The sequence below is a fragment of the Haemorhous mexicanus genome, chromosome 3 (assembly GCF_027477595.1).
Source record: "Haemorhous mexicanus isolate bHaeMex1 chromosome 3, bHaeMex1.pri, whole genome shotgun sequence".
Taxonomy (NCBI): domain Eukaryota; kingdom Metazoa; phylum Chordata; class Aves; order Passeriformes; family Fringillidae; genus Haemorhous; species Haemorhous mexicanus.
The window spans coordinates 46,691,126-46,715,265 of NC_082343.1; the positions used below are offsets into that span (position 1 = coordinate 46,691,126).

The following is a 24,140-nucleotide window of genomic DNA, read 5'->3' on the forward strand; positions in this document are numbered from 1 at the left end:
AATAATGCAACCCAGCAGGAAGACATTTGTGGAACGAAGTGGTGCTGAGGAACCTTCATCACACTATATGCATTTCAGAGGTTTTATGCAGGCCAGATCTCGTTTGGTCTGATCAAACACCTGTGAGTTGCACTCCTGGAATGCATCTTTCTGGTCTGGCTTCATTTAAAAGCAAGAGGTGGGAGGAATTTCATGCAGAGAGGAAAAAGGAATCTCTTCTGATTTAAAAAAAAAAAAGGGAATGCTCAGTAGTGTTCAATTGTAATATGTCAGAATGGATGTGAAGGAATTGAATGCTACCTATGCAATTTACTTTTTACATACCAAATTACAGTGCTTGTATGAAATGCTCTCAAGCATTCTCAAATTGTTATTAATTTACTAATATGATACTTCTCTTTTCCTTCTTGCACCACCTTCTGTAATCTAGTGAGCCACCATGATAAACAATTCTGAAGGAGAGAGAAGAAAGGCACCTTCCCTGTGCTTCCCATCACTTGCTAATAATCTTAGTATGTTCCCTGACATTTCCCCGTGCCATTTCTAATTCTGGCATTTAAAACACAATCTGATTGCAGCATAATGAAGTAATATTAAAACCTTTCTAGCATATGTAAATGTTGTCACTTTTTCAGAGTTTGTGAAGTTCTTTAATGTTTTAAGCAAAAGTAGGTTAACAAATCTGTGTCTTTAATGTGGCTGCTAACTGAACTGTAAACCAATCTGTGTTTCAGAGTAGTGGTTTGGACATCTTGTTCACCTAAGGTAATCTCATTGTCAATGAATATATTGTGTTTCACTGTTGGTTTTAGGAGACATGGTGAAGTTTTGTAGTTTGGGAGACTGCTACTCTGAGCTAATCCATGTACTTTGTTCTTAATTGATGTACATATATGCTTCCTATTAGAACATTATCATTTGTAAGACCACACACTTGTGGTCTCTGAATTTATAGAGTTACTGTGATTATCAGGAAGAACAGTGCTGTAGTGTGTTCTTTAGGCTGCATTAATATATTTTTCTCTATTTTCAGTTCTTTCTATACCCTATGACAATGCAGCAGTCACCCTTCACCAGTGGGTGTTGTGAAATCATGGGGCAGTACCTTTCTGCAGGGTACATGTTGATAAGGTCTTGAGGCCATTATTCCCTTGGCTAGGCTTTTGCCAAAAGCAAAGGGATGGGAGCTGTTTTGTCCTATAGCAATGCACAGATCTAAAATGAGGAAGTTAAGATTTCTTTTCCCTGTCTGCTTTCTCCCATAAGGGCTTGATCTTTTTATTCTTGCATCAGTGAAACTCAGGAGTAATTCTGATGAGGTCAGTGAAGCTGTATGAGTGCACAGCTGGGGTACCTGGAGGCAGACACAATCAACCATAATTCATAGAATCACTGAATAGTTTGAGTTGGAAGGGGCCTTATAGATCATCTAGTTCCAAACTCCCCACCATGGGCAAGGAGACCTTTCACTAAACCAGGTTATTCAGAGCTGCATCCAACCTGGGCCTTTAACACTGTCAAGGTTGAGGCATTTACCACTTTTCTCTGGGGAACCTATTCCAGTGCCTCACCACCCTCACATTAAAGAATTTCTTCCCAAAATCTAATATATAGCTACCTTTTTTCAGTTTGAAGTCATTCCCCATGTCCTGTCACTACAGTTCTTGACAAGGAGTCCCTCTCCTGCTTCCCTGTATATTCTCTCAGATAGTGGAAAGTTACTGTTACATCTTCACACAACCTTCTCTCCTCCAGGGTGAACAGCCCCAGCTCTCTCAGCCTGTGTTCATACAATAGGTGCTCCAGTCCTGTTACCAACTTTGTGGCCCCTCTGGACTTTGTGGTCCCTGCAGTTCCACGTTCTTTTGTTGGGAGCACCAGAGCTGGATGCAGCACTCCAGGTGGGGGTCTCACAAGCGCAGACTAGAGGGGCAGAGTCCCCTTCCTTGCCCTGCTGGCCATGCTGCTTGGGATGCAGCCTGGGATTCATTTGGCTTTTTGGACTGTGAGCACACATTGCTTGGTCATGTTGAGGTTTTTTGTCAATTGTCACTACTCAGTGGTGGTTGAGCTTACAGAGAGTTGCAGTTCTTACTACTGGATCAGTCTGAAGGGAGAATAATTCTTGAGTTGAGTTGACGGGTTGGAAGAAGTTTCCTTGCTAGGCAGTGCATCCAGCGCATCATTGACTTACTGACTGCTGTGGGAGGCAGTGTCATGTTTTCCTGGATTTCCTTGAAAATCTGTTGTAGCTTCCCCCAGCCATAAATTCTCACGTTTAGCTGCATTCCAGTTCTTATAATAAATATAAACCCTTTAGATGGCATTGTGGAAGCTGTTTTGAGGTTTTTGCTGTATTAAAGGCTTTCTGATATGGTAACATAAACTAAAGGCTTTTGAATCAAAATTGCTGTAAAGGGAGCTTTAAAATATTTATTCTACATAAGGAGAAATAAGCCCAAAATAAGCGAACTAGCTTCTGTTATCATTATATTGCAAAGGTTCCATATTGCAAGAGTTTCTTTTGTAGCTCTTTGATGTTTCTTGTAGGCAGCTCCTCTAAGCGCTGACTCTTCCTTCTTCTCTCAGTAGCCAACTGACTCCAGTTCCCCTTTGACTAACCAATCCACTCTTTTATAACACTCTTCTTGTTGGCTACAGCTGTGGCCTGGTAAAATCAGGCCTGTTCCTAATCTCTAATAATTGGCTCAGCTGCAACTCCTTAGGGGTAAGATTACTTTCTATACTACCTTTATTTTCTTATATTGCATCCCCCTACAAGCTTCAGCTAGACACATCCAGAAAAAGCATCATCTTGAAAAGAGTAGGCAATAGTAATTTTTCTAAATTCTTTAGTATCCATTTAAGATAGTTTAGTTTATCCTAGGAGTATCAGGGAGAGTAAGGAAGACAAATGGAGAGGGTAAACAATGGAAGAAAAAAAGCTGTCCTATCAGTGTAGAGCTGCTTGATGAATAGTGACTTTTTTGTTTGTGTAAAAAGTCAGCTAGAAAGTTGGATTACAGAGACCACATAATAGTTGCAATGAAAAGTAGGAAAATGTCTCTCATGATTGCTGTGAATGTATAGTCCTTTGTCATGCACTGATGTTTCTTAGCCTGGGAAGTACAATACTGAGTGTATAAATGAACTGTTATTATGAAAAGGTGCCTGTGCCAGACAATCTGCTGAGACAGTAGGTGTTATAGATCTACTGTGTGGTAGTTGTGAGTCACATTTAGTGCATTGGGAGAACTTGGTAATTGGAGTGTTGCAATGTGGCCATTGGGGACTTGGGTGTAATGAGCAATAAGGAAAGCGTTGTGTGCTAGGCATGTCTCATTGTTCATAGCAGGGCTGTAAACAGGAGGAGAGACCATAAACTCAAGGATGGGAAGGAGGAAGAAGTGATCAATAGGGGACATGCTTAACACACTTTTCTTACTGCAGTGTACAGTCCTGCTATCACCTCCTTCAGTTGCCTGTTAATCAAGCAACTGACAGGTGTTGGAACAGCAGTAGATCTCACTCACCCATTCTTGACCTGTAGTTGTTCAAGCCTCTATTTGCTTGTCAGCCAGCCACTTTCTGGGTCTTTTTAAAAGTGTTAAGATTAATCACAACTCTTTCCCTGAAGAAGAAATAGTGTTGTTCCTATCTGGATGCACTAAATACAAATTCCTTTTTCCCAGGCTGACCACTGAAGTCTGTTGCTTTCAATTCTTCATTTGTCCCAGCCACTGCCAGTCCATGGGCCTTTTCTGTAACTGGTGAATACATGATTTAAACTACAGTGAGCTCACAACTTTATATGACAATTCCTGAAAACAGGTATGGTCTGCATTCAGTAGCACAGAAAAGACTATTTGCTGGTTTTGCTGTTCAATTATATTCAGTTGCATATTTGGTTTATTCACATTCTAAAGTTTAATTATTTTATATATTTTTTTGTGTAGGAATGAGTTATGTGTTCATGTAATGCCTGGCACAGTGGCACTGTAAACACTGCGAGAAACAGAACACTTTTTAATGTTTGTGTATGTATATATGCATTCATATATGAGGGATATTAATACTGTTATATTTTAAAAGTATTGAAGAGTCAGTGCATTTTCATGATACTGAGTCACACATAGTATCTTCAGCCACAAAAATCCCCCAATTTTTTCTGTGTTTCAGTGCCATTCAAGAAAATGTTTGGCTTTTGTATTTGCTTTCATTGTGGATTGGAAACTGTTCATGCTCTTATGTATTGCGGGGATTCTTGGAGGGGAAAAAAACCCCCTGTTTTTAGAAGAAATAGTGTGTTAGATGAGGGTATGCATCTGAGTTTTACTAATAAGCCTACATCTCTAGATTTGCTGATTACTAGAGGCATCATGGTTTCAGATTTAAAATAGTGGCCCTGCTGTTTCTGTGCCTTGCAGCCTTGCATGAAGTAGTCTTGACAACTGGCAATGTTCTAGATAACTGCTAACAGCTCTTACTGACAAGTGTATGTCAGTAGTTTCTCCTCTGTGTCTCTTGCTCTCTGACACTCTGCCTGCACTGTCCATACTGGGGACTCTGCAGGGAAACTACTTGAGAGACAACTTAGAAGACCCTGTGACATCAGAGGCAATTCCTTGGATACACAGAGATGAGGGTACTATTTCTACACGATGCTTGACAGGCACTTAGTGTAGGGCCAGGAAGGCAGCCTGGCCTTGAACATGTAGTGGAGGGGAGTGTGGAGCACTGAGCATTAGGTGCTTCTGGCACTGATGCTGATACATTTCTTTTAAATAAGCCTGGTAGTAAAACACTTCTTGCTGTGATACTCTCAAGTTCTGCATGGGAGAGGTTGCACTTCAGAATCTTTCTCACTTTACTTACAGTGTGATCCATTTGGTCTGTTTTACCTGCTGATTCTTAACGGTATGGTGATGTATGTGGCTCATTTTAATTTGCAGAGGGGCAGCAAAACACTTTAAACAATTTATGACTAATTTAATGAAAAGTCTAGTCTGTGTCAATATAGCACATTTAATGACTATTGTGTCAACTGCAACAGACAGATCTGAGATGCAAAACATGATGTTATTCCTTGAGCAGATGCTGTAGGGGTTGTGCAACTGCTGGGCTCCATTGGAACCCTTTAGTGCTTTTCTTGACATTGTGTATGAGTTGTCTTCTAATTCAGAACCCATTTAAAATTACTTATTTGCGCTATAACTAAAGTATAAATTATTTAAAAAAAAATCAAGATCACAAGTTAATTCATGGTGGGCTGTGCCAGAGTTAAGTTTTCCGAGCTGTTTGGTATGTATCAGAATGCAGACGTTATTTGCAAAATTGTTTCCCAGAAATTGTGCTTTGTTCAGTGTACTGCATAAGCAGTGCTCAACACCATTATGATTTTTCTTCTTTGTTCAGTGAATGTCTGTTGCACTCCGTTGGAGCATGTTCCCAAATAAATAATTTATGGTTTTCTGCTCTGGTCATCGCAGTATTTGTACTTGTCTTCAAGTATTCCAAATTTATCTGGTATTTGATTTTCACACTTCCTTATACATCACAGTATTAGTATTATTCCTGATCTATAGAAAGAAAACTGAGGCACCTGCTCTGAACTGTGTATACTTCCATTTCCCTAGACAGTGCACAGTTTTAGGATAATGAATGCTGCTAGCATGGAATTTGTCTTTTCCCTTATGTGCTTTATAGAGTACAGTTACACAATGGACTTTTCCCCACTGAGTAAGCCTGATGATTTGAACCTTTAGGCCCATCAGAATCCTAAAGTTTCCTGGTATTTCCATCATGCATTGTTTTAAACATTCTCTCCTGACTCCCACCACTGGTACTGTCACAGTAAAAAATCAGGCCCTACAAATTTAGAGCCTGAACAGCCTGATCTTCCACAGATCATCTGTGTGCCAGGGTTACCAATGAAAGTAGTACAAGAGGAATCACTGAACCATGGGGAACAAATGAAAAAGTGTCATGGTGTTCTAGAAGCACATTCATGAGAAAATAATTTCCTGTAGAGAAGCCTGAAATATATTTGAGTCCATTCATTTGAATTGCAAAATGAGCTTTCTACGAAATGTTTTTATTGGGGAAGATGTGTTCAGATTGTATCTACTGAAAAATTAATGTGGGAGTTTGTATAAATACATGTGGAGCCTTACAGACTGTAGGGGTAATTTCACCTTTGTTGCTGACTCCACCTCCAGTAATTGTTCATATGATCTAAAAAATTACCTAGAACAGCTTCTGGCTTAGAAAAAAAACCCCACGCATGCTGAATTTGGTTCAGCTGTGAAATTCTGGAAGATTACAGCTATTCCGAATTTGACTACAGGACACAAAAGAGATCTAGACTGCCCTTTAGCTAATTTATTGTAAAAATGAACTGGTTTCAAAGTGAAGAAACATTTAAATGCTCTCCTCTCCTCCTTTGCTTATGCTTGACTGAACTTAGGCAGGGAGTGAGGTTAGGTAGTTAAGGAACAGGGGACTTGTCGATATTCAGAGGGATTGAAAATAGGCAAGAGTCTTCACCATGAGTAGGTTATGGCTGGTAGATCTCAAGAGCAGGCCGATACTGGAAAGTGTGTAAAACTGATACTTATTTCTTCTGACATAAAATATATATCTGAGGCTGGTGAAAGGGATCATAGCTGGAAGGAAACAATTGTCTTTAGAACCAAAACTGGAAAATTCGGGCCTTGAGCAATGTTCGTGCCATGTCTGATGCAAAAGCAGCATTTTCTCAGTGCTGGTTCTTAATGCAGCTGTCAGAGTAAGACTTTGTTGGACAGCATGGAAGGACAACAGTTCTGGAAAACTTGGGCTATCCATAAAGAACATAATTATGCCTCTTTGGCTGTAATTCAGGTTGTGCCTAATACTGCTGTATACGAGGATGAATTTGCTGCTTTTATTAATCTCTGTATCTCTTCTGTGGAATGAATAATAAATAGATAGTATTCCTTTTTACAAACTGGCAATTTGTTCAGCCAGGTTGCCTTCTTGACTGTGTAACTTGAGTATCATTGATGTTAGTGATATTACACTGGTGTATCTGGAAAAAGAAATGAGGGCATTGAGACTGCAGCTTGTCAAAGGTCAGTCAGTCAATGTGTACAAATGCTGAGTTTAGAACACAGCAGTGCCTGAGGTCCTGTGCCCATAATCTCGACCTCATAGCTCAGTGACTTAAAACCTGTGCCCCTCAGATAAGTGTCTGGAAGCTAACTTAGTTGGTGGTGTTTGTTTCTAGAGAAATAAAGGCATATTGTCTTTGCACTCCTTGTTTCTCTCACACACCCCTCTCTCATTGTGACCAAAACTATTGCTGAACTATGTGCTGCCATTTTAGATGATAGTTAAATCATTTAAGGGTCACAGGCTGGCCTACAATGGGATTTTTTTAACTGGTTGTATTAATGAATTACAACTTGTATCATCAGTTGCAGCTTTCTCATTGCCTTAGTCACACAGGGTTTGCTTAGTATCTCTATGTGGTAAAACTAAGCCAGCATAAAATAGGAACACAGGCAGGATTCTGGGAACACATGATGTGTGAGGGTTTCTTCAAAAGGTTTGTAACAGGCCATGCTATACCCCTAGTCCTGCCCCTTGCATTCTCGTCACTGAACCATTTTTAAAATCCTGGATCTGTCTCACCATTTTTTCCACTATTACGCCAGCCCTATTTGTGGTTTCCCCACCTGTTACTGTGTGTATTGCTCCACAGCTTCAGTGTGCCTAGACTGACTGCAGTGTGGTATATAAATTACAATATACTTTTCCCAGTTTTTCCTTTGTCCACTTGTAATCTGTGCAAAGCTTCTGTCAAAGCTTCTGATATTATGTAGTCCATGATCTCATCTGTCTTTGTGAGTTGCACCTATCCTGACAAGAACCATTAAATCAAAAAGACATTCGTGAGTGTCCAGCTCGAGGGATATGGGACTTCAGGTGTTGTGGTTCCTTATTAGTAGAAATGCATCAGAATGGGAAGTCTCAGGGCTCTTCTCACTCATGGAAGGTATGGTCTTTTGATGTGCTGCCTGGCAGTGCCATCACTAGAGGGTTTGCCCAGCTATGTTACGCCTTTCAGCACTCGCCTTGCAGTTTGTGATTGTTACTATGTATCACAGTACTGCTTAGTGACTCTGGCAGAGACCAGATGTTGATTGATTCCTACTGCCCTGAGCCCTCTCTGAGAACCAGGACCATCTGCTATGCAGGATGTAGGGCTCTAAGCATGGCCCTACATCCTACAAACAGTGGGAACACTGCCTACAGGGTATAAGTGACCCTAAATCCCGGCCATCCTAGAATAATGCTGGGCATGTTTGGGTGCAGGCCACACACCTTCAGGAGAGGTGAACACGGAGGTGAAGGACGTGTGATAGGTAAAGCACACTGTAGTCATAATTGTTGTGTAGATTCCTCAGGGCTTTTAGACAGACAAAGCCTCTGCTCCTGATAATTCTTTCCTAGGTAGATATTAGGGACCAAAGGAAGCATTGCTTATACTGTTTCAGAGAGACGTGAGTGCATCACAGTAAGCTCATTTCTCTCAATGAGAGTAATCTAACAAGCTAACACTCATATTTTTGAGAAAATTTCATCTGAATTGATTTGCTCAAGGTCACATAAGGGCATCTTGAGCTGGCATGGTCACACCACATCTCAGCCCCGTGATTTTCCTTCCGCACAAAGGGTTGGCAAAAGCTGGTGATGTCAGTGCAGTCAGCATTTTCTCCATACCCCTGAAGCCCAAGCTATGCTTTGGTAGTATTTGTTGGTCCCATAAATGTTTCTTGCTACACTTCATCCATGGCTGAATTCCAGGGACAGAGTTAAGTCGTCTCTATATATAGCTGATGAAACGCTTCAGGGTCTTCTGACAATGACAGTTGTTACTATGAAGCCAGCAAATGAATTTTTTCAGTTCTTTCTTAATTTTTATTTCCAAACCTGTCATTGGAAATAATATACTTTAAAAAAAGTAATTAGCTACTGTCTAGTTATTATCACCACGTATGTGACTAGCATGGAAATTTTTCAGAATCAAAGTTTGTGCCTCTTGGTGCTAAATGTGGGAGGGCTAAATATGCTCAGTGCCCACAGTGCTTTTCCTTAGCTCAGACAAAATTGGGGTTTTGGTTCCCAGATATATAGCTCTCTTCTCTCTTTCCGTTTTTCTTATGTATGTGTTGGTTTCAAAAACATAAAGTGAGTTTAAAGTTTATTCCTACTACCTTTACAAAATGAATTTAATTCCTTGGTGTTCTTCTTACACTATAGTGTGTTTCTTACATTGGAGAAGGCAGGTTATAGTTATTGTATTGCAAAAAAAAACCAAACTCCAAAACACTTCTAATAAATGATGAATACATTTTATAACACACCTTACCTTTCTGCTTAGCTTTGTTAGGGAAATTGATGCATAATTTTTACCAGAATCCAACATTTTGGCCCAATCTAAATCATAATTTTTGTAAATAATTCAGTTTTTTGTTGGTTAAGCTTTAAACTAGTGGATATTTGCTACAAGGAAAAATATATTTTATGTGAAAAATATGTTTTATTTTTTACAAGTGACAGTTATGGCATGCTTTGAAAAGAAAAGGCTTTTTGATTCCTGTTTTAAGATTCCATTAACAGTTTACATAGGAGAATAGTCACTTTGAATTTATTTTGTTTTACTCTTCATTGACTTTTTTTTGAGAAAGCATCCTACTGTTCTTTTTCACAAAAAAAAACCAGTCTGTGACTAGGACAAGATGATTACTTAAAGACTCAATGGCTGATTGAGCTCTTCTAAGATTCTTTATCTTCCTGTGGCCTTTCTGAGACAGTTTTGGCAGATATGAACTACTGTGTTCCTATACAGAAGTGTTACAGCTGAAAACTAATGGTGACCATTTCCATGTCAGTTAATTGTTTCACAGGCAGTTAGGGTAGAGAGGGAAATTCACAGGCAATTTAAGTAGCGAAATCTGGCTCATTTCTTATTCTAGCTCTCATTAAGTTCAAATAGAAGGATGATCTGGTGAAACACTCTTGCAGTGTTCAGCATTTTTGAAGTTTTATTAAAAGTTGTCAGTTTATTCTACAATTCTGTGAGAGGGAAGTGTAAGAAACATGTTGAAGGATTGAAAATCTGAGAAACAGTAGAAATGTAAAGGACAGAATTCTTGAAAGAATGATATGATGGCTTTTGACAAGTAAATGAATGTTAAATATAAACTCTGTGAAAACCTTCAATTTCATTAAGAAGATGATTTAGATGTCCTTTAGGTAGAAAAGCCTTTTGTTTCTCAAGGAGCTTCATGCAAAGCATACAGAAGGCTTTCACTTGGGTGGTACTTGTGTGAACTGCTGCTAGGAAAGATCTGGCCTTTTGGTGCTCCTCATGCATGGGAGGTGATGCCTGCTTACCGCAGCATTCTCCTAGGTTCGAGGCACTATTCTCCTGGGTAGGCCCTCACGAGTTTATATGTTAGCATGAACTACAGCTGCACATCTTCTGTCAAATAAAAGACAAAAGTAGTTGACAATTCAGCTCTGCCATCTCTACTCCTGATCTCCCCCTGCCACCTTGTTTTTTCTAATCTGTTTGGCAGTCATGAGTATTCTTTTGTCTTGCCTCATGGTAAACAACCTGTGTAATTTCTGCCTTAAATATACTTTCTGACTTTCAGGTACCTTGCCATGTCAGCTTTAGATTCCCTATTCATATTGTTTATTGTGTTTCTTTCTTTTTCTCTCTTTGAGACTTTAGTCCTTTCTTTCCTGCTCAGGTTGCTTATTTCTTTTTTGGTTTTATTTTCTCTTTAGGCACACATAGTTCATGGCTATGCAACTCTGCCATCTTTCTTTGGGATTAGTCCTAACTTACCTCGGATGTGGGAAGAAGCTTGGTGAAGCAAACTGCTTTATTCATACCACTGTGCTAGGCACAGCTTTTCTATTCTCTTGTTGAGCAGAAAGAGGCAGCTCCCTTTCCACTTCACATTTGGCTCTCTTTCCACTACTGACCTCCATTCATATGCTTCTCATTACCATCCACACAGTTAGTTTATAAAATTAAATTAAAGTAGTAAACAAAATACCAGATACTCCTCCTAAAGCCCCATCTATAAATATCTCCCCTGCCTACTCATGCTGTCTGATTAAGAGGCAGTAAGCAGTTAGAGAAGCTAGAGCAGGTCAGATTCCATCAAGATAGGCAGGATTTTTTTGAAAAATGGGGCTACTCCATTTAGCTTCCTGTTTCATAGGTAAAAAGCTCAATGTTCCCAAAACGCACACTGAGAATGTTGAAGCCTCCTATTTTGACATTTTCAGAATTCAAAAGATTTTTTTATTCTGAAATATTTTTTGATCTAGAATGGACTAATATAACATAGCTAAAGTAGGTCTTGAGACACTTGTTTTTTTTTTTTTAATTTCTCAGGCTAGCTGAGAGATACTGTGGTTCTGGCTGTTGGCTCCTAGGAACAATGAAGGCATTTTTGGTTTTTTTTTTGCTTTGTTATCAAGTGGTGTTTACCTGTGTACCAAGTAAACATGGAAAAATGAACAGTATCTTAGCAGCAGTGGCTAGCTCTATTTTGAGAAAATCCAGTTATTTTTCGAAAAACTTAATAACCTTCTTTAAGAATTCTCAGAAATTTGGTTAAGATGTCCTTTGATGTCTAGAAATCCAGACATGGGTCTGATTCCAGTCCTAATCCACAGTGTGATTGGATATTCTTTGTCAAAGAAATTCTCTGTCAAAGCAATTCAGTTTTTATTTCATGACTGAGGTGGTTACCCTGGCCCTTGTTAGAGCGTGAGGACTAAAAAATATAATGTGGGCTGCAGCTAATACCTCCCTGTATGAAGCCATCAGTACCTGTAAGGCTCACCTGTACTGCACAGTGGGGACTGGTGCAGAACCATTTCCATCCATGTAGATCCTCAGAGACCGCAGTGCCAAGGAAAGGCACAAAGCTGGTTGCAATGGCTCCCCTCTAATGAGGGAGTGAATGGAAGGTTGCAGGTTTCATCAGCACAGGAGAGCTCTTTGCATGGGGGACAGCCTGGGCTACAGCATCACAATTTGTGTGTGTACTTCTAGGACTCCTCTGACTTCTTCCTGCATTTTCTTTAGAAACTTCTCCTGTGCTTGATATAGTGAATAAGAAAAAATGGTTTTAGTGACTTTGAAGGCTTGAGTTATCATTTGATTGCTGTTAGACTTGTATTGAAAACCGAACATGACTACCAAGCTATAAAAATAAACCACACAAGTTTCATCAGCATACATATAATGTGTTATAATATGAATTATGTTGTTTTGTAATTGCTATTTGATCTTGTCTCAGAGTATCCTAAGAGAATGCTCATTTCTGTTTGAGCAAAAAAGGCTAAGCATAGCATTTGCTTTGGTATGTAGATACAAGTGTAGCAACCTTGAGAGTATTTGCAGTGAGCAAGTGAAAAGCATGTGGTTCTGTCTGGCTGCTTAGATTTGGAATTTCATTTTTAGACTGTTTATCTCACAGTATGTACATCAGTCTTCAGAAGTTCAGCTTGCTGTTATTGCATGAATTGCTGCAATACTCTTCTGAATTCCAATTTTCAACCTCAGTGCTCCATTTACCAAGTTTTTTTGAGCTGAGGAGTGTGCATATTTTTCTATATTGCTTGGAGTTAAGGGATAGAAAGTGAATTGGAAAAAACCAGAGCTATGGCTAGCAATATGAAATGGAGGGTATATGCTGTCTAGGTGTAAATTATCCTGTTTATTCGTTCCCATTGGCTTGGAGACCTACTCAGCCTTTAATGAGCACAGTTTTCCCTTACACTTGATTTTGTAACCTGCCGCTTCCAAAAGCTCAGCTTTGGTGTGAGCATTTTCGTTTTCTAGTTGAGGTTGGTATTGTATCCAGTGTGGACACTGCTAGAGAAGATGACCTTGGCTGATGATAGGTGCAGGCATTAATGACAAGCTCCGTGAAGAACGTGGTAAACTTGCCAATTCCCAGAAGAAAGATTGTTGCCAAAGCAACTGAAGCGAGAGGGCACGGGAGTCACCGGACATGCTTGCAGGGATGTTTGATCTCAGCGCTATCCTTTGAGATTTGGCCCTGTGGAACACACGGGCAAATGGCTGCTGCCGCACACTTGTAAAGTTACTGGTTCCACAGAGCTTTGTATGCGCTCCTTGGTCCCTGCTTTTGGATTTACTGAGCGCGGTCTTTGGCGAAAATACTTGTGTTGCTTTTTGAAGTTGTGTTTCCATGCTGTCCGGTTAACTCCACATCTATTTCCACTGGAAAACGTTTCATCACTTGGGTGTCCCTGCAGGGCTGGCTCGTGTATTCCTTAATCTGAAAGTGCGAAGTGGCTCAAGGCGGGACACGGGCTCAGACCAACGCTGAGCAGTGTCGAGCTGCCTTAGCAGATCGTGGGCGGGCCTTGGGCGGCAGGAATACGTGTCGGTAAGAGAGAAACAAACTAAAACAAAACAAAGGCCAGGTAGGTATCAGGCTGGAAGAGCGGGCGGGCATTACGGCCAGCCGTGCCGGGCCGGGGCGCCGCGGGGCGCTCGGCAGCGCTGCCCGCCCGGTGCCCGCGGCGGGGCCGGGGCCGCCGCCCGAGCGCCACGTGACGGCCCGGCGGGGATAATAAGCGGCGGCACGGAGCCGCGCCGGGCTCCTCCGCAGGGTCAGCCACAGGGACCGACAGCAGCAGCAGACAGGGACGGGACGCAGGGAAGGAAGGTCATCACAGGTCAGCGCCTACCTGGCAGTTTCAGCCTCTGCTCTCAGCAAGATTAGTCAATATTCATTTCCTGTCACCTTGCAGAAAGAAAATAAAAAGGAAAGAAGGAAAAAAGACACTGATAACTACAACCTCCCAGCAAGTAAACTAAACTTAAATCGTAGTAGAAGCCACAGCAGCTGAAGCTGATCCCCGGGTAGCATGAATAGCATGAATCAGATAGAAACAAACATGCAGTACACCTACAACTATGAAGAGGATGAGTACATGACCCAAGAAGAGGAATGGGACAGGGATCTGCTCCTGGACCCAGCATGGGAGAAACAGCAAAGGAAGGTCTGGAAATAATGTGTATCTGTCTGTGTGCTTCTGTGTGGAATGATGCCCTGTCTTACTGCCATGCTGTGTCTGGAATTGTCAGGGTTGTACAACAAGGGGTTCTAATAAAATATTTTCCATTGTATAAACCATTTATATAATGTATAGTAGCTATGCCATCTTTTTAGTTTAAAGCATTCAATTTTTTTTCATTCTGAAGGGAAACCTAAGAAACAGATGAAAATAATTCATGGAGCCAGGAGTTTGTTTTTGTCTTGCACTGCAAATATTCTGTCAGTACTTCTAGATTTATGTATAACTATTTTGGTAACTTTCAACTTCACTTCCTGGGTCTTCCTTTTGGAAAGCAGACTCTGAATTGATGTTTGTGCCTGATTGATTTTAAAAAAGAGTAAATTGCAATTGTAGGCAGATATGAATGAGATGGTTCAAAATTAGTGTGCAGAAAAGTTTACAATATTTCTGAAAGCAGACTGAGAAGTCACTTTTGAAATTGTGATCTTGCAAGTCAGCTCTTGTTAGAATTTATTATTTATCTCCATTCTGACTGAGTGACCTGACAAGGAAAATATTGCCTAGAAATATATCCAGGCTATATTTGGAAAACTGTATGACATGATTATGTTCCTATATGCCAGTTCATTGTCTGGGGAAAAAAAACCCCACCAACATGTCTGCAAACTCCTTGGAATACACAGTTTTAGAAGAAATGCTTCTTGCCTTGTAGGTATAAGAAAACTGTTGTGCCACCAAGTGCTGCCTGTGTTCTTTTTCTTAACAAAGTCAGAAATTATGATCCCAGCTGCAGTCATGTTAATGCTTTGGTACTTTATTAATATTTGCAATATCTAATTTAATGACATTAAGTTTTAAGTAGCATATGGAAAAGAAAGACAAAATAGTGGAAAGGATTTATTGCTTTCTAATTTAAAAGGTGATGTTGAAGTCACAGCTGACAGATCTGGGATTAAAAGGTTATCTGCTGGTTACAAGAATTAAAAAAAAAAGGAAGGGAGTGAGAGACTCTGGACAGTAAGGCTGAATATGCATTTTGCATAGATGAGCAGCTTAAGTAGAAGGTGCCAATTTAGATCTAATGACAGTCTGTCCCACTGTTACAGCTTCTATAAAAGCTATACTATAAAAGTGTAATTATAAAAGTTAGAGCTGTTAGAATAGTTGGGGCCAGTGAGTTTGCTTTTCCATTAAAATTTGTAGAAGCATTATTTTCCTCTCAGATTTAGCTTGTAGCCTCCCTCTTTCTGTTATTTGTCACTGGTTTTGTTCATTTTCTTACATTCCTACCTGTTTAGATCCTGCTGTGTGAGGATGAGGAGAAAAGTTCTGTTCTAAGCTGAGGTTCACTTTTCTTGATCTACCAGGTGCTGCAACTCCTAACGAATAATTAAATTGCACTCATCAACACTGGTGTTTGTTTTAATTTGGTGCTCTTCAGATGGTGAACTATACTTTCATGTTTTATAATGAGAATGAAAATTATCTTAGTGCAAAAGTGCTTCAGTGATTTGAAACTGCTCAGCTGTAAGGGGTTGTGTTACATCTGATTAGGATTCAATTGTCCAGCATTTCAGAGAAGGCTGTTTTCAAAAGAAAATGGGCAGGTTACTAGATGCTAATGCACTCTAATGCAGTTTTCCTTCAATGCAGATGTATGTTAAAAAGTAAAGAGAGTTTGGATTAGGTAGACATTCTTATAATAAGTCTCTTGATTTTTACAGGAAAGCAGGGAGCAATTAAACTGCATTGAAAATTTTATGTTTCCATTCCTGTGAACAAGCAGAAAGTCAGATTTTCACAACGTCAAATTAAAGCAGACTCTGCTTTGCTTCCATAGAGAGTGTGGTTTTTCTACTTAATGTTGCCAATTCCCAGGGTTTACTTTTAATATTAATGTGATACCATATTCAAGTAAAATTTACAAGAAGGCAACCTTATTCTTCATCTTGGAAAGAAATCTGAATTTATTATTATGTGAAAAGTAACTACTCTCATGATAAAGGGTATGATAAACTTTGTGGAATGTCAAGACTTCTATCTTTTCCTAATTTGTGCTAAGACATTTGCAGAAAGCGCTTTCTCAGTTTCCTTATTCATTAGGAGAAGACTGCAAGTACATGGGCACAGATCTTTGTTCTAACTGGTAATACAATATTCAGAAGTGATCTTGGTGGAGTCCTGGCAGTTGGCAGCATATATTTTCTATTAGATGGTGTTGGAACAAACCAAAAATAAATGCCATTGTTTCTATTGTGGGCTGCCCTCTCCAGACTTGCCATTTCAGTGATATGCCTGGTATGAAATCTGTCAACAGATGCTGGTAACCCACGATGACGTCCATAGGATTACAATGGAGGTGACGCCTAATTATAACCGTGGTTCGTAGAATATTATGGTCTGCTGTAACCCAGGCTCCTTGGTGGTCGCAGATGTCCAAAAATATATGAAGAACACTATAGGGAGGAAAGCTGAGTTGTAGTTTAGTACTGTCTCTCTGAATATGAACAACAATTTCACTGACTTAGTTGAGGTAACATTTAGCCCGTGTCAACTCAGGATATCAAAAAAATGCAACGATTTGACCATTTTTGCATTAGATGCGCTTGGCAAAAACTTAAACATTGTTGGACATTTCAGACAGCAACTTTAAAGAGAGGAAAAATTATATTTCGGATAGAAATGCTGTCTACTGTAGAAAATAATGAGAGAACCATGGCCTTTGTGTCTTTTGAATATATAGATGTGTACCATGAAATAGGAGACTTCTGAAGTCTGCTCCTTGACCCACTACACTTCCAATGCCCATGTGTGCTAAAACAGCAGCTGAAAGATCTATGGAAGTGGCCCCTTGTTTCTTCAGTACCACACAAAAATAAAGAAGTGTTGGAAATTAGAAAGCCTGGCCAGAGAGGGTGGGATTTTCTTCATTCTGCTCTGTAACCCTAGACAAGGTCAACTCACCTCTGACCTCAGTTTTGTCACTGGTAGAAAGAGGACTGCAGTGATATTTCTAAGAGCTGGTAGAAGTGGTTTGTTCTATGGTCTGTCAGACAATAGACCAGCTGTCTTTTAGTCCCTACCCTGCTGGAGTGGAATGGAAGTGGCAATCATAATAGCTTATAATGGAAGACTTAAAACATAATTTCTCTTGTCCTCATTGTAAATTTATTTCTTAAATTTTCAAGAAAAGTTCAACAGACTCCACAAACCTTTTAGTTTCACTACCCCATACCTCAGTAGAACTAAAAGGAACATAAGGAAATGCAGTGTCCCTTAGCTTAATAAACCAAGCACAGCAATGCTACTTGAAATGCACACACACTGTATTTTTGCAACGTTTTTGATCTGCCAACACTGCTTGGTTAGTCCTGTGTTTAGCATGGCTCTTGCCTATTTGCAATTTTTGCTATAAGTAGTTATAAGAGTGAGTGTGCTTTTTACAATTTTTAACCACATGAAATGTGGTTTGCTAGATTTCCAAGGAAGGTTGTAAAACAAGTGTGGTCCCTTTTTCAGGACAGTTGTATTGTAGGGCATTAAACTGAACTCACATATTTAACATGTCCCTTCTGCAGTCATAAAAATGTGAGTGACACTATTGTCCTAACACATGTTAGGAAAGAACTGGGACCATGTTCCTTGCCTTACTGCCATTGTTACAGATGAATGATGTTATTCTGGCTTGCTCAGTAGCCCTGGTACCACTTCTTTGTTAATGCAGAAGGGTTTTAATGTAGATGTCAATGTAAATGATGACCATTTGGATGGTGTTATTTATACTGGTATAAAATAAACAAGATGATTTAAAATATTTATTTACTTTGATATTGCCCTCTTCCTGAATGCAAATTTACTTGATGACACTGAACGTTGTGCATGAGTGAGGACTTTGGAAAAGATTCTTAAGGAAAAAAGCTGTGTCTTCTCAGTCTTCAGCAGTGCATATCAGATAACTTTTCAAGTGTGACCTATAAGGATTTATCTGCATTACCTCCTTTGGCTGGTAATATAACTCCTGTTGTCCTTGCAAAAAAAAAAAAAAAAAAAAAAAAAACCACCCCAAAAAACACTTCAAAGTCATGTGTATGGCAAATTATTTGGCAGGAGCTATCAGAAATCAGAACTATGGATTATGGACAATGTTCTTATTTTTATGTTGCTGCAGCTTTATTAAGTTCAGCAGGTTTGAGAAGTTCATTGCAGCCTGAAAGAGAAATTGACCTTGTGTTCAGTCTGACTTCAGAGTCTATAAATAGAGTTACAGTCAGTGTCCCGGATTTACTCTTCAGTTTGCTTGGTCTTCTATGGATGGAATTTAAGTTGCTTTCTTATCAGAAACCTCTTCCTGTAAGAATTCTTCTGGTGAGTGGCAAGGCAGATGTAGCTGAAAAAAACAACTTCATTCTTCACTGGGCAAGAAAAATAAGCAAGGATGAACAAATGAAACATAAATGTAAGGTGGAAAAGGGTTGGCAGGAGAGGCTGGATGCCTCCAAGAAAATTAAGTTCTACAGAACCACTTCTCATGGACTTACAGGCTCCAGATTGTCATTATATTCTACACAACTATTTCATTTTCAATGTGTAGAGGGCATTCTAGCCTAGGTCTTCCTCTTTTACTGAGATTATCTGAAAATAAAATTGGCTTGGGTTTTGTTTGTTTGTTTGAAACCATGTAAAATTCTTTCCTTGAAGAATGAGCCTTGGGGTTAGGCTCATATGGCAGACACAGAAACTATCACTAGAGGGTTTTTACTGAGGTGGCACTTTTTACCCACTTGGAATACCAGTGAGATTGTTGAGAAGGCATGGATTCCCCTCTGCAAGCGAGCAACATGAGCAGGGTCTGGACATGAATGCAGGAGGTGTGAGGAAGCAAAAGCTCCTCTCCTTTTGAAGAGATTATGAAAACTTCTCATTATCTATTCCTAGTACTAACCTGTTAACAGTTGCATATTTCCTCATATAAAGAGGATATTTCTTATGAAGAGTTGAGTAGCTTTTTGAGTAACTATTTTCAGGAGGGGATTGAATATGCCAGGAGAAAAATCATCCAGAGTCAAAAGCAGAATGATAATGGAAAAAGCCATGTGCCACAGTAGCATATGCTATTTATATGCTGAGTCCTACACTGCAGTTCTCTCCCTCCCTTACCTTTTATGCAGGTAATTAGGATTATGAAGGTGAATTGGGAATTCTGTTGGCTGAAATGCAGGATTTTCTATTAGTATAATAGTTAAAAAGTGCCAACAATTCCACCTTCTTTAGACTTTTTTTTCCCCCCCCGGTGTTCAGAAAGTATTTGGCTGTCTTGTCTAGAATAGCAATGTCTTGCCAAATGATACATGTTACTGTAGATGCAGAGTGTGGCTTACGAAACATAGGTTTCAGCATTCCAAGGCCAAATGCTCCTCTTTCAGGTGCATAAAAAATTTTTTTTTTGAACAGTGGATGCCAAAAGCTCTAGCAGTAAGAACATACAAAGAACATCTCTCCTTGTCTTTTAAATTTTATGTGCATTCTCGGTGGGAGATGGCCTCATAGAAGGTCTGCTGAGAACTTTGTAGTCGATAGACAAACATATATTTTTTCTACAACAGCATGTCTTGATTTCTCAACATATACTGTAACTGTCCAAAGTATTAGACACTGATGCAACAGAAAGCCACGAAGTGGCAATTTCTTTTATCCTATGAAGAGTTGCCATGAGAGCAGGAGTCTCTGTAGAAATAGGGAATGTGTTTATGGCCTGTTCTGTACAATTTGCCTCTTAGAGATTAGTGCTTTTTAAAATAGCAACATGTTAAATTCCTCTTGCTGATGTCAGTTGCATGGAATGGTGCTTGAGAGGAGCATGCTGAAAGGATAGTGAAATGGTCATATTTTGTCTTGGAAGCTGTCAATAAGGTGTGCAGCCCTGAATACTGTGGTGCTGGTATATAAAGGAAAAATCAAAGAAAGCTATTATGAAATTCACTTTACTAGAGATGATTATGTAGGTACTTTGTTTGAATGGGAAGATTTTCTTTACCAGTACTAAGTGAGAGAAATCAATATATTACTCAATATTATGTTTTCTGTTTAAACTCAAATGAACCTCTCAATGTTGACCCATTCCAGGCTCTGTATGCTTTTAAGTGTTGTCAAATTGATAATTCCTACAGTCTCAGTTTAGCTGTTAATTTCCATTGACCCCCAAATATCTGCCAGCAACAGATTATGAAAAGAAATTATCAGAACCATTTTATAATGGGAAGCAAAGGCTACCTGCATCTCTTACTCATAGATACACATCACAACCTCCCCTGAAATTTGTATAGTAAAATGTCTGTCTGTAGATATGCTGATCCAATAAGTCAGACAATAAGGATTGGAAGAAAGTATGCATCTAAGTGGGTTTCCATAAGCTGCAACCAATGTGCTTAAGAGCTAGAGAAAAGCTGTGTGTTAAGCAGTGGACTTTGCAATAATCTCTTGGGGGTGGGATGTCTGCTTCTTGCCTGAATCTCTGTTTGGGTCACCAGAGAGCTGAAGAGAGACGCATGGAAGATGTTTGCTTGGAAGACCTCTGAGGGTTTTCAGCCCTGAGACCACAATAAAAATGAATCCATGCTTATACAGTTTCTAGCCCTGTGCAAACAAAAGCAGGACTTTTGCACTGAATTCTGTAAACTAATGAATATCAGTAAGAAAATATCATGATACCATCATCAGTTTCCAAATTTAACTAAAATAGCTTTACAAAATGAATTTTGACTGCCTTTGGCCAATGAGGCCAGGTCAAAACCTTTCATTAAAACCTGTCTTTCCTCTCACAAGACAAAAGACATCATTATAATGGAAAAATCAGATGCCAACAAATGCCTCACATGAATTGATCACTTTTGCATAAATTCTGATCTATTTAATGACTTTTAATTTAGCTAGTGATTTCTGAATTGCACTGTACAGTTCTACTGATTAATTTCAAAAGGACTGAGCATTAAGATTTTCTTTAGTTGCAGATAGTGATTAATATGCAGATATTAGTAGTATTTTCAAAATTGTACTGCAGACCCTGCTTACAGAAGAATGCATTGGATTTGCAGCTGGAATGCAGGTAGATGTGATGCAGGAAGAAACATGTCAGTGAAATAGAATTAGATGGGAATTTGTGCTGCTTTGCTTTGTCCCAAGTCAAAAAAATGTCCCTCTTGTGTGTTATTTTATGTCCTTACAAATAAACAAATATAAAAATGCTTACACAGTGGCAAAGTTGAGTTGGTTTCAATGGCTTTACTGCCAAGCATAACTTCTTCTGAGCCATAATTGTTGGAATAAACAATGTGTAGCTGATGTGGTATTCCTCCACTGTCAGCAATGAGAAGTTGCTGACTCTGAGTATCTCCTTTATGGCCATGCATTTTTTACTCTCAGCTGATACCAGAAGGAGACTGTATTCACACTGAGTACTCAATTCCATCCTTAATTAAATTTCATTCCTCATTGTTTGGGGTAATTTTCTCCTCTTCAGTGTTTGGGGAACACCATTTCATGAAATGCTGTGGTGATAAGAGTGTGTGATGTTTGTTTTTAGATCACTGAATTTTTTGGTTTGAAATATGCCTCAGGCTGAGAGAGTTGATGCATAAATGTTATCATAACTATACCGGTTCTATACAATGCTGTATTTCTACACCATAAAATTTGTCAGTTATTTAAAGATAGAAGGTTCCTCTTTTTGCATCGTTTAACAGCAAACACAGTGTTATGATCACCTCTGTGCCTGTTTCTGTACAGAACCTGTAGTAGCTCTTCCTGCTGGCAGTACAAGGAACACTTCAGTACAGATCAAGGCAGTGTGGTCTCAGTAATCCTCAAACTGCTGGTGTGAAAGGCTTACAGGGCAGGTGCTACTGCTCTGCAAGAAGAGACCAAGGCAGAAGGCTTTGAAATGCAATGATCTTCTTATATGAAAGTGTCTCCTACTTGAAATGGTAGCTTGTAGAAATATACTTCATACTTTTGAAGGCCTGTCCAGAGGGAAGCAGAAGGTGACAGCTGTCTGGCTGATTTTTAGTTAGTTTCTATAATTGGACCTAAAATTTGAATGTGCACAGAGGGGAGAAAATAAATCCTAAATTTCTATCCTAAGTGCAAGAAGGGGCACTGCTGCTCCTGTGTCTGGTCCTGGTTTTACCCACTTTTGGGTTATAAGGACACATTGCTTTGTCCATGTCTTCATCTCCAAAAGACTGATTGTAATACCTATGTGCTGGCTTGGCAGATGGCAGTGATAAGTGTTTACTGTACTTGATATGAGTAAGATTTTCCATTTACTTCAAATGCTTCCTCCCAACTGCTCTGAACTGCCAGAATTCCTTCAACTTGAAATCTGATGTTTGATTTTATTTCTCTTCAAAAAACTTGTAAATAAAAGAAGTCCAGCCATCCATTTCTTTGATAACTTGCAGAACCTAATTTAGAGCAGCCAGATTCTAATCTTAACTGCCCCTCTGAAAAGCCTTGCTCACCCCCACTACCATAGCAGGAGTCTGTGGAAAGTGACTACCCCAGGCTAAATTTAGCATCCATGATTATTCCTTAAGCATCTAAGGAAACTCATTTTTTTTATAGGTGTTGAACACCCAGGCATTTCCACTGACGTCAGGAGGAACTTCTGTCTATTTTGCACCTTTGAAAATCAGCCTGCTATTTTGGCAGTCACAGAAAGGCTTAACTATCTAGCATTAAGTGATTTTTTTAAACTCTGTTTTATATTTAATCTTGGCACCAGTGTAGCTTTTCACTGCTGCAAGACTTAAGACATTGCACTATTTCATGTGAAGAAAACTGGTACCCAGCTGCATTGAATTCAAATTTAAAAAAAGCAAAAATCCCAAACACCCAACTATAAATGATTGTGTAGCTCTGGGGTATTATTTCACCTAGAGGAGTTCCTCTGCTATGAAAACCTCTATAGTCTAAGCTCATCTCCAGCTCGGTTCTGGAGAGTAGTTCCACTACAAGTTTTCTTTGGCAGAGTAGCTGATCATCTTTGACTCTACTACTATCCATAGGCTTCCAGTCCCCTTCATTTGCCGGTACAATGATCTTCTGCTATAGACCAGATCATGGAAGAAATTTGAGGCAACCCTCCCTCTTCTTAATACCTCTTAATCCTAAATAATTTCAGTGATGTGGTTTGCAGTGCAGCTCCACAAGCAGCTGTATCTGTGCAAACACATATTATGTACAATGCATTTATCACCCATCTGGCATTATAGTAAAATACAAGCAAAACACCAGACACGAGGCTGAAGTTGGTTTTCTTTTTTTTTTTTTTTATTTGTCTAAGGCCCTCATTTCCATGATGGAGCACAGGTCCCAGAATGGCTCCTGTTGAGAAGAGAGACACTATAAACAAAGAATTGTTTATTTAATTGATTAAGCAGTTTGCTTATCACAGACTGTCTAAAACTGTTGTTTTTGCCTTCTGCAGTTGCAATCGCCATTGTTTATTAACCCATCCATTCTTAGTTAAGTGCTTGAGAACTGGGTACTTAGTTAAATTTCTTATTCATATATAATCAAGCCATCCAAAGATCCCAAGTAATGTTTTGCTATTTATTCTGGTTTAAAGAAAATGTAAGTAATTTAGGAGCCTCACTAAATGCTATTTAGAAACTCTGAAATTTGTCTGAAAGTCTCCTGTTTTACAGGATATTTTAAATGTTTTAGAAAATGGTATTCTATACATTATGCCTCATTAAAGAAAAAAAAAAAAACATAGACAAATTAACCCAGTATGTTTAAGTGGTATCTTTAACCACAGAAATAACTAAATTCCTTAAAAATCAGTTTCTTAAACCAAGCGTGAAATAAAAGCTGAATTTTTTTTCAGTAATCAGTTACAATAGTGAAGTAATTCACACGGACAGATTATGTGCTTTGTGTATTGAGAAATATTTCATTGAGTAATGTGGTATATGTGCCACAGAAGAGCCTTTTGTTGCATAATTGAGAAT

The 24,140-nt window shown here is 39.2% G+C and overlaps 1 protein-coding gene across 5 annotated transcripts in view; it reads left to right on the forward strand.

The window, feature by feature from the left end:
- The window catches only part of ACTN2 (actinin alpha 2), an 84,809-nt gene that overhangs the window by 3,846 nt on the left and 56,823 nt on the right, over positions 1–24,140 (forward strand). For 4 of the 5 annotated variants that reach the window (XM_059841659.1, XM_059841656.1, XM_059841660.1 and 1 more), the window contains exon 1: positions 13,697–14,112. The exons of the other annotated variant lie outside the window; for it this stretch is intronic. In XM_059841659.1, the coding sequence (XP_059697642.1) occupies positions 13,978–14,112 (135 nt within the window). In that variant the 5' untranslated portion in view covers positions 13,697–13,977. Of the gene's footprint in view, positions 1–13,696; positions 14,113–24,140 lie in introns of those variants that run through there. 5 annotated transcript variants of the gene reach the window in all.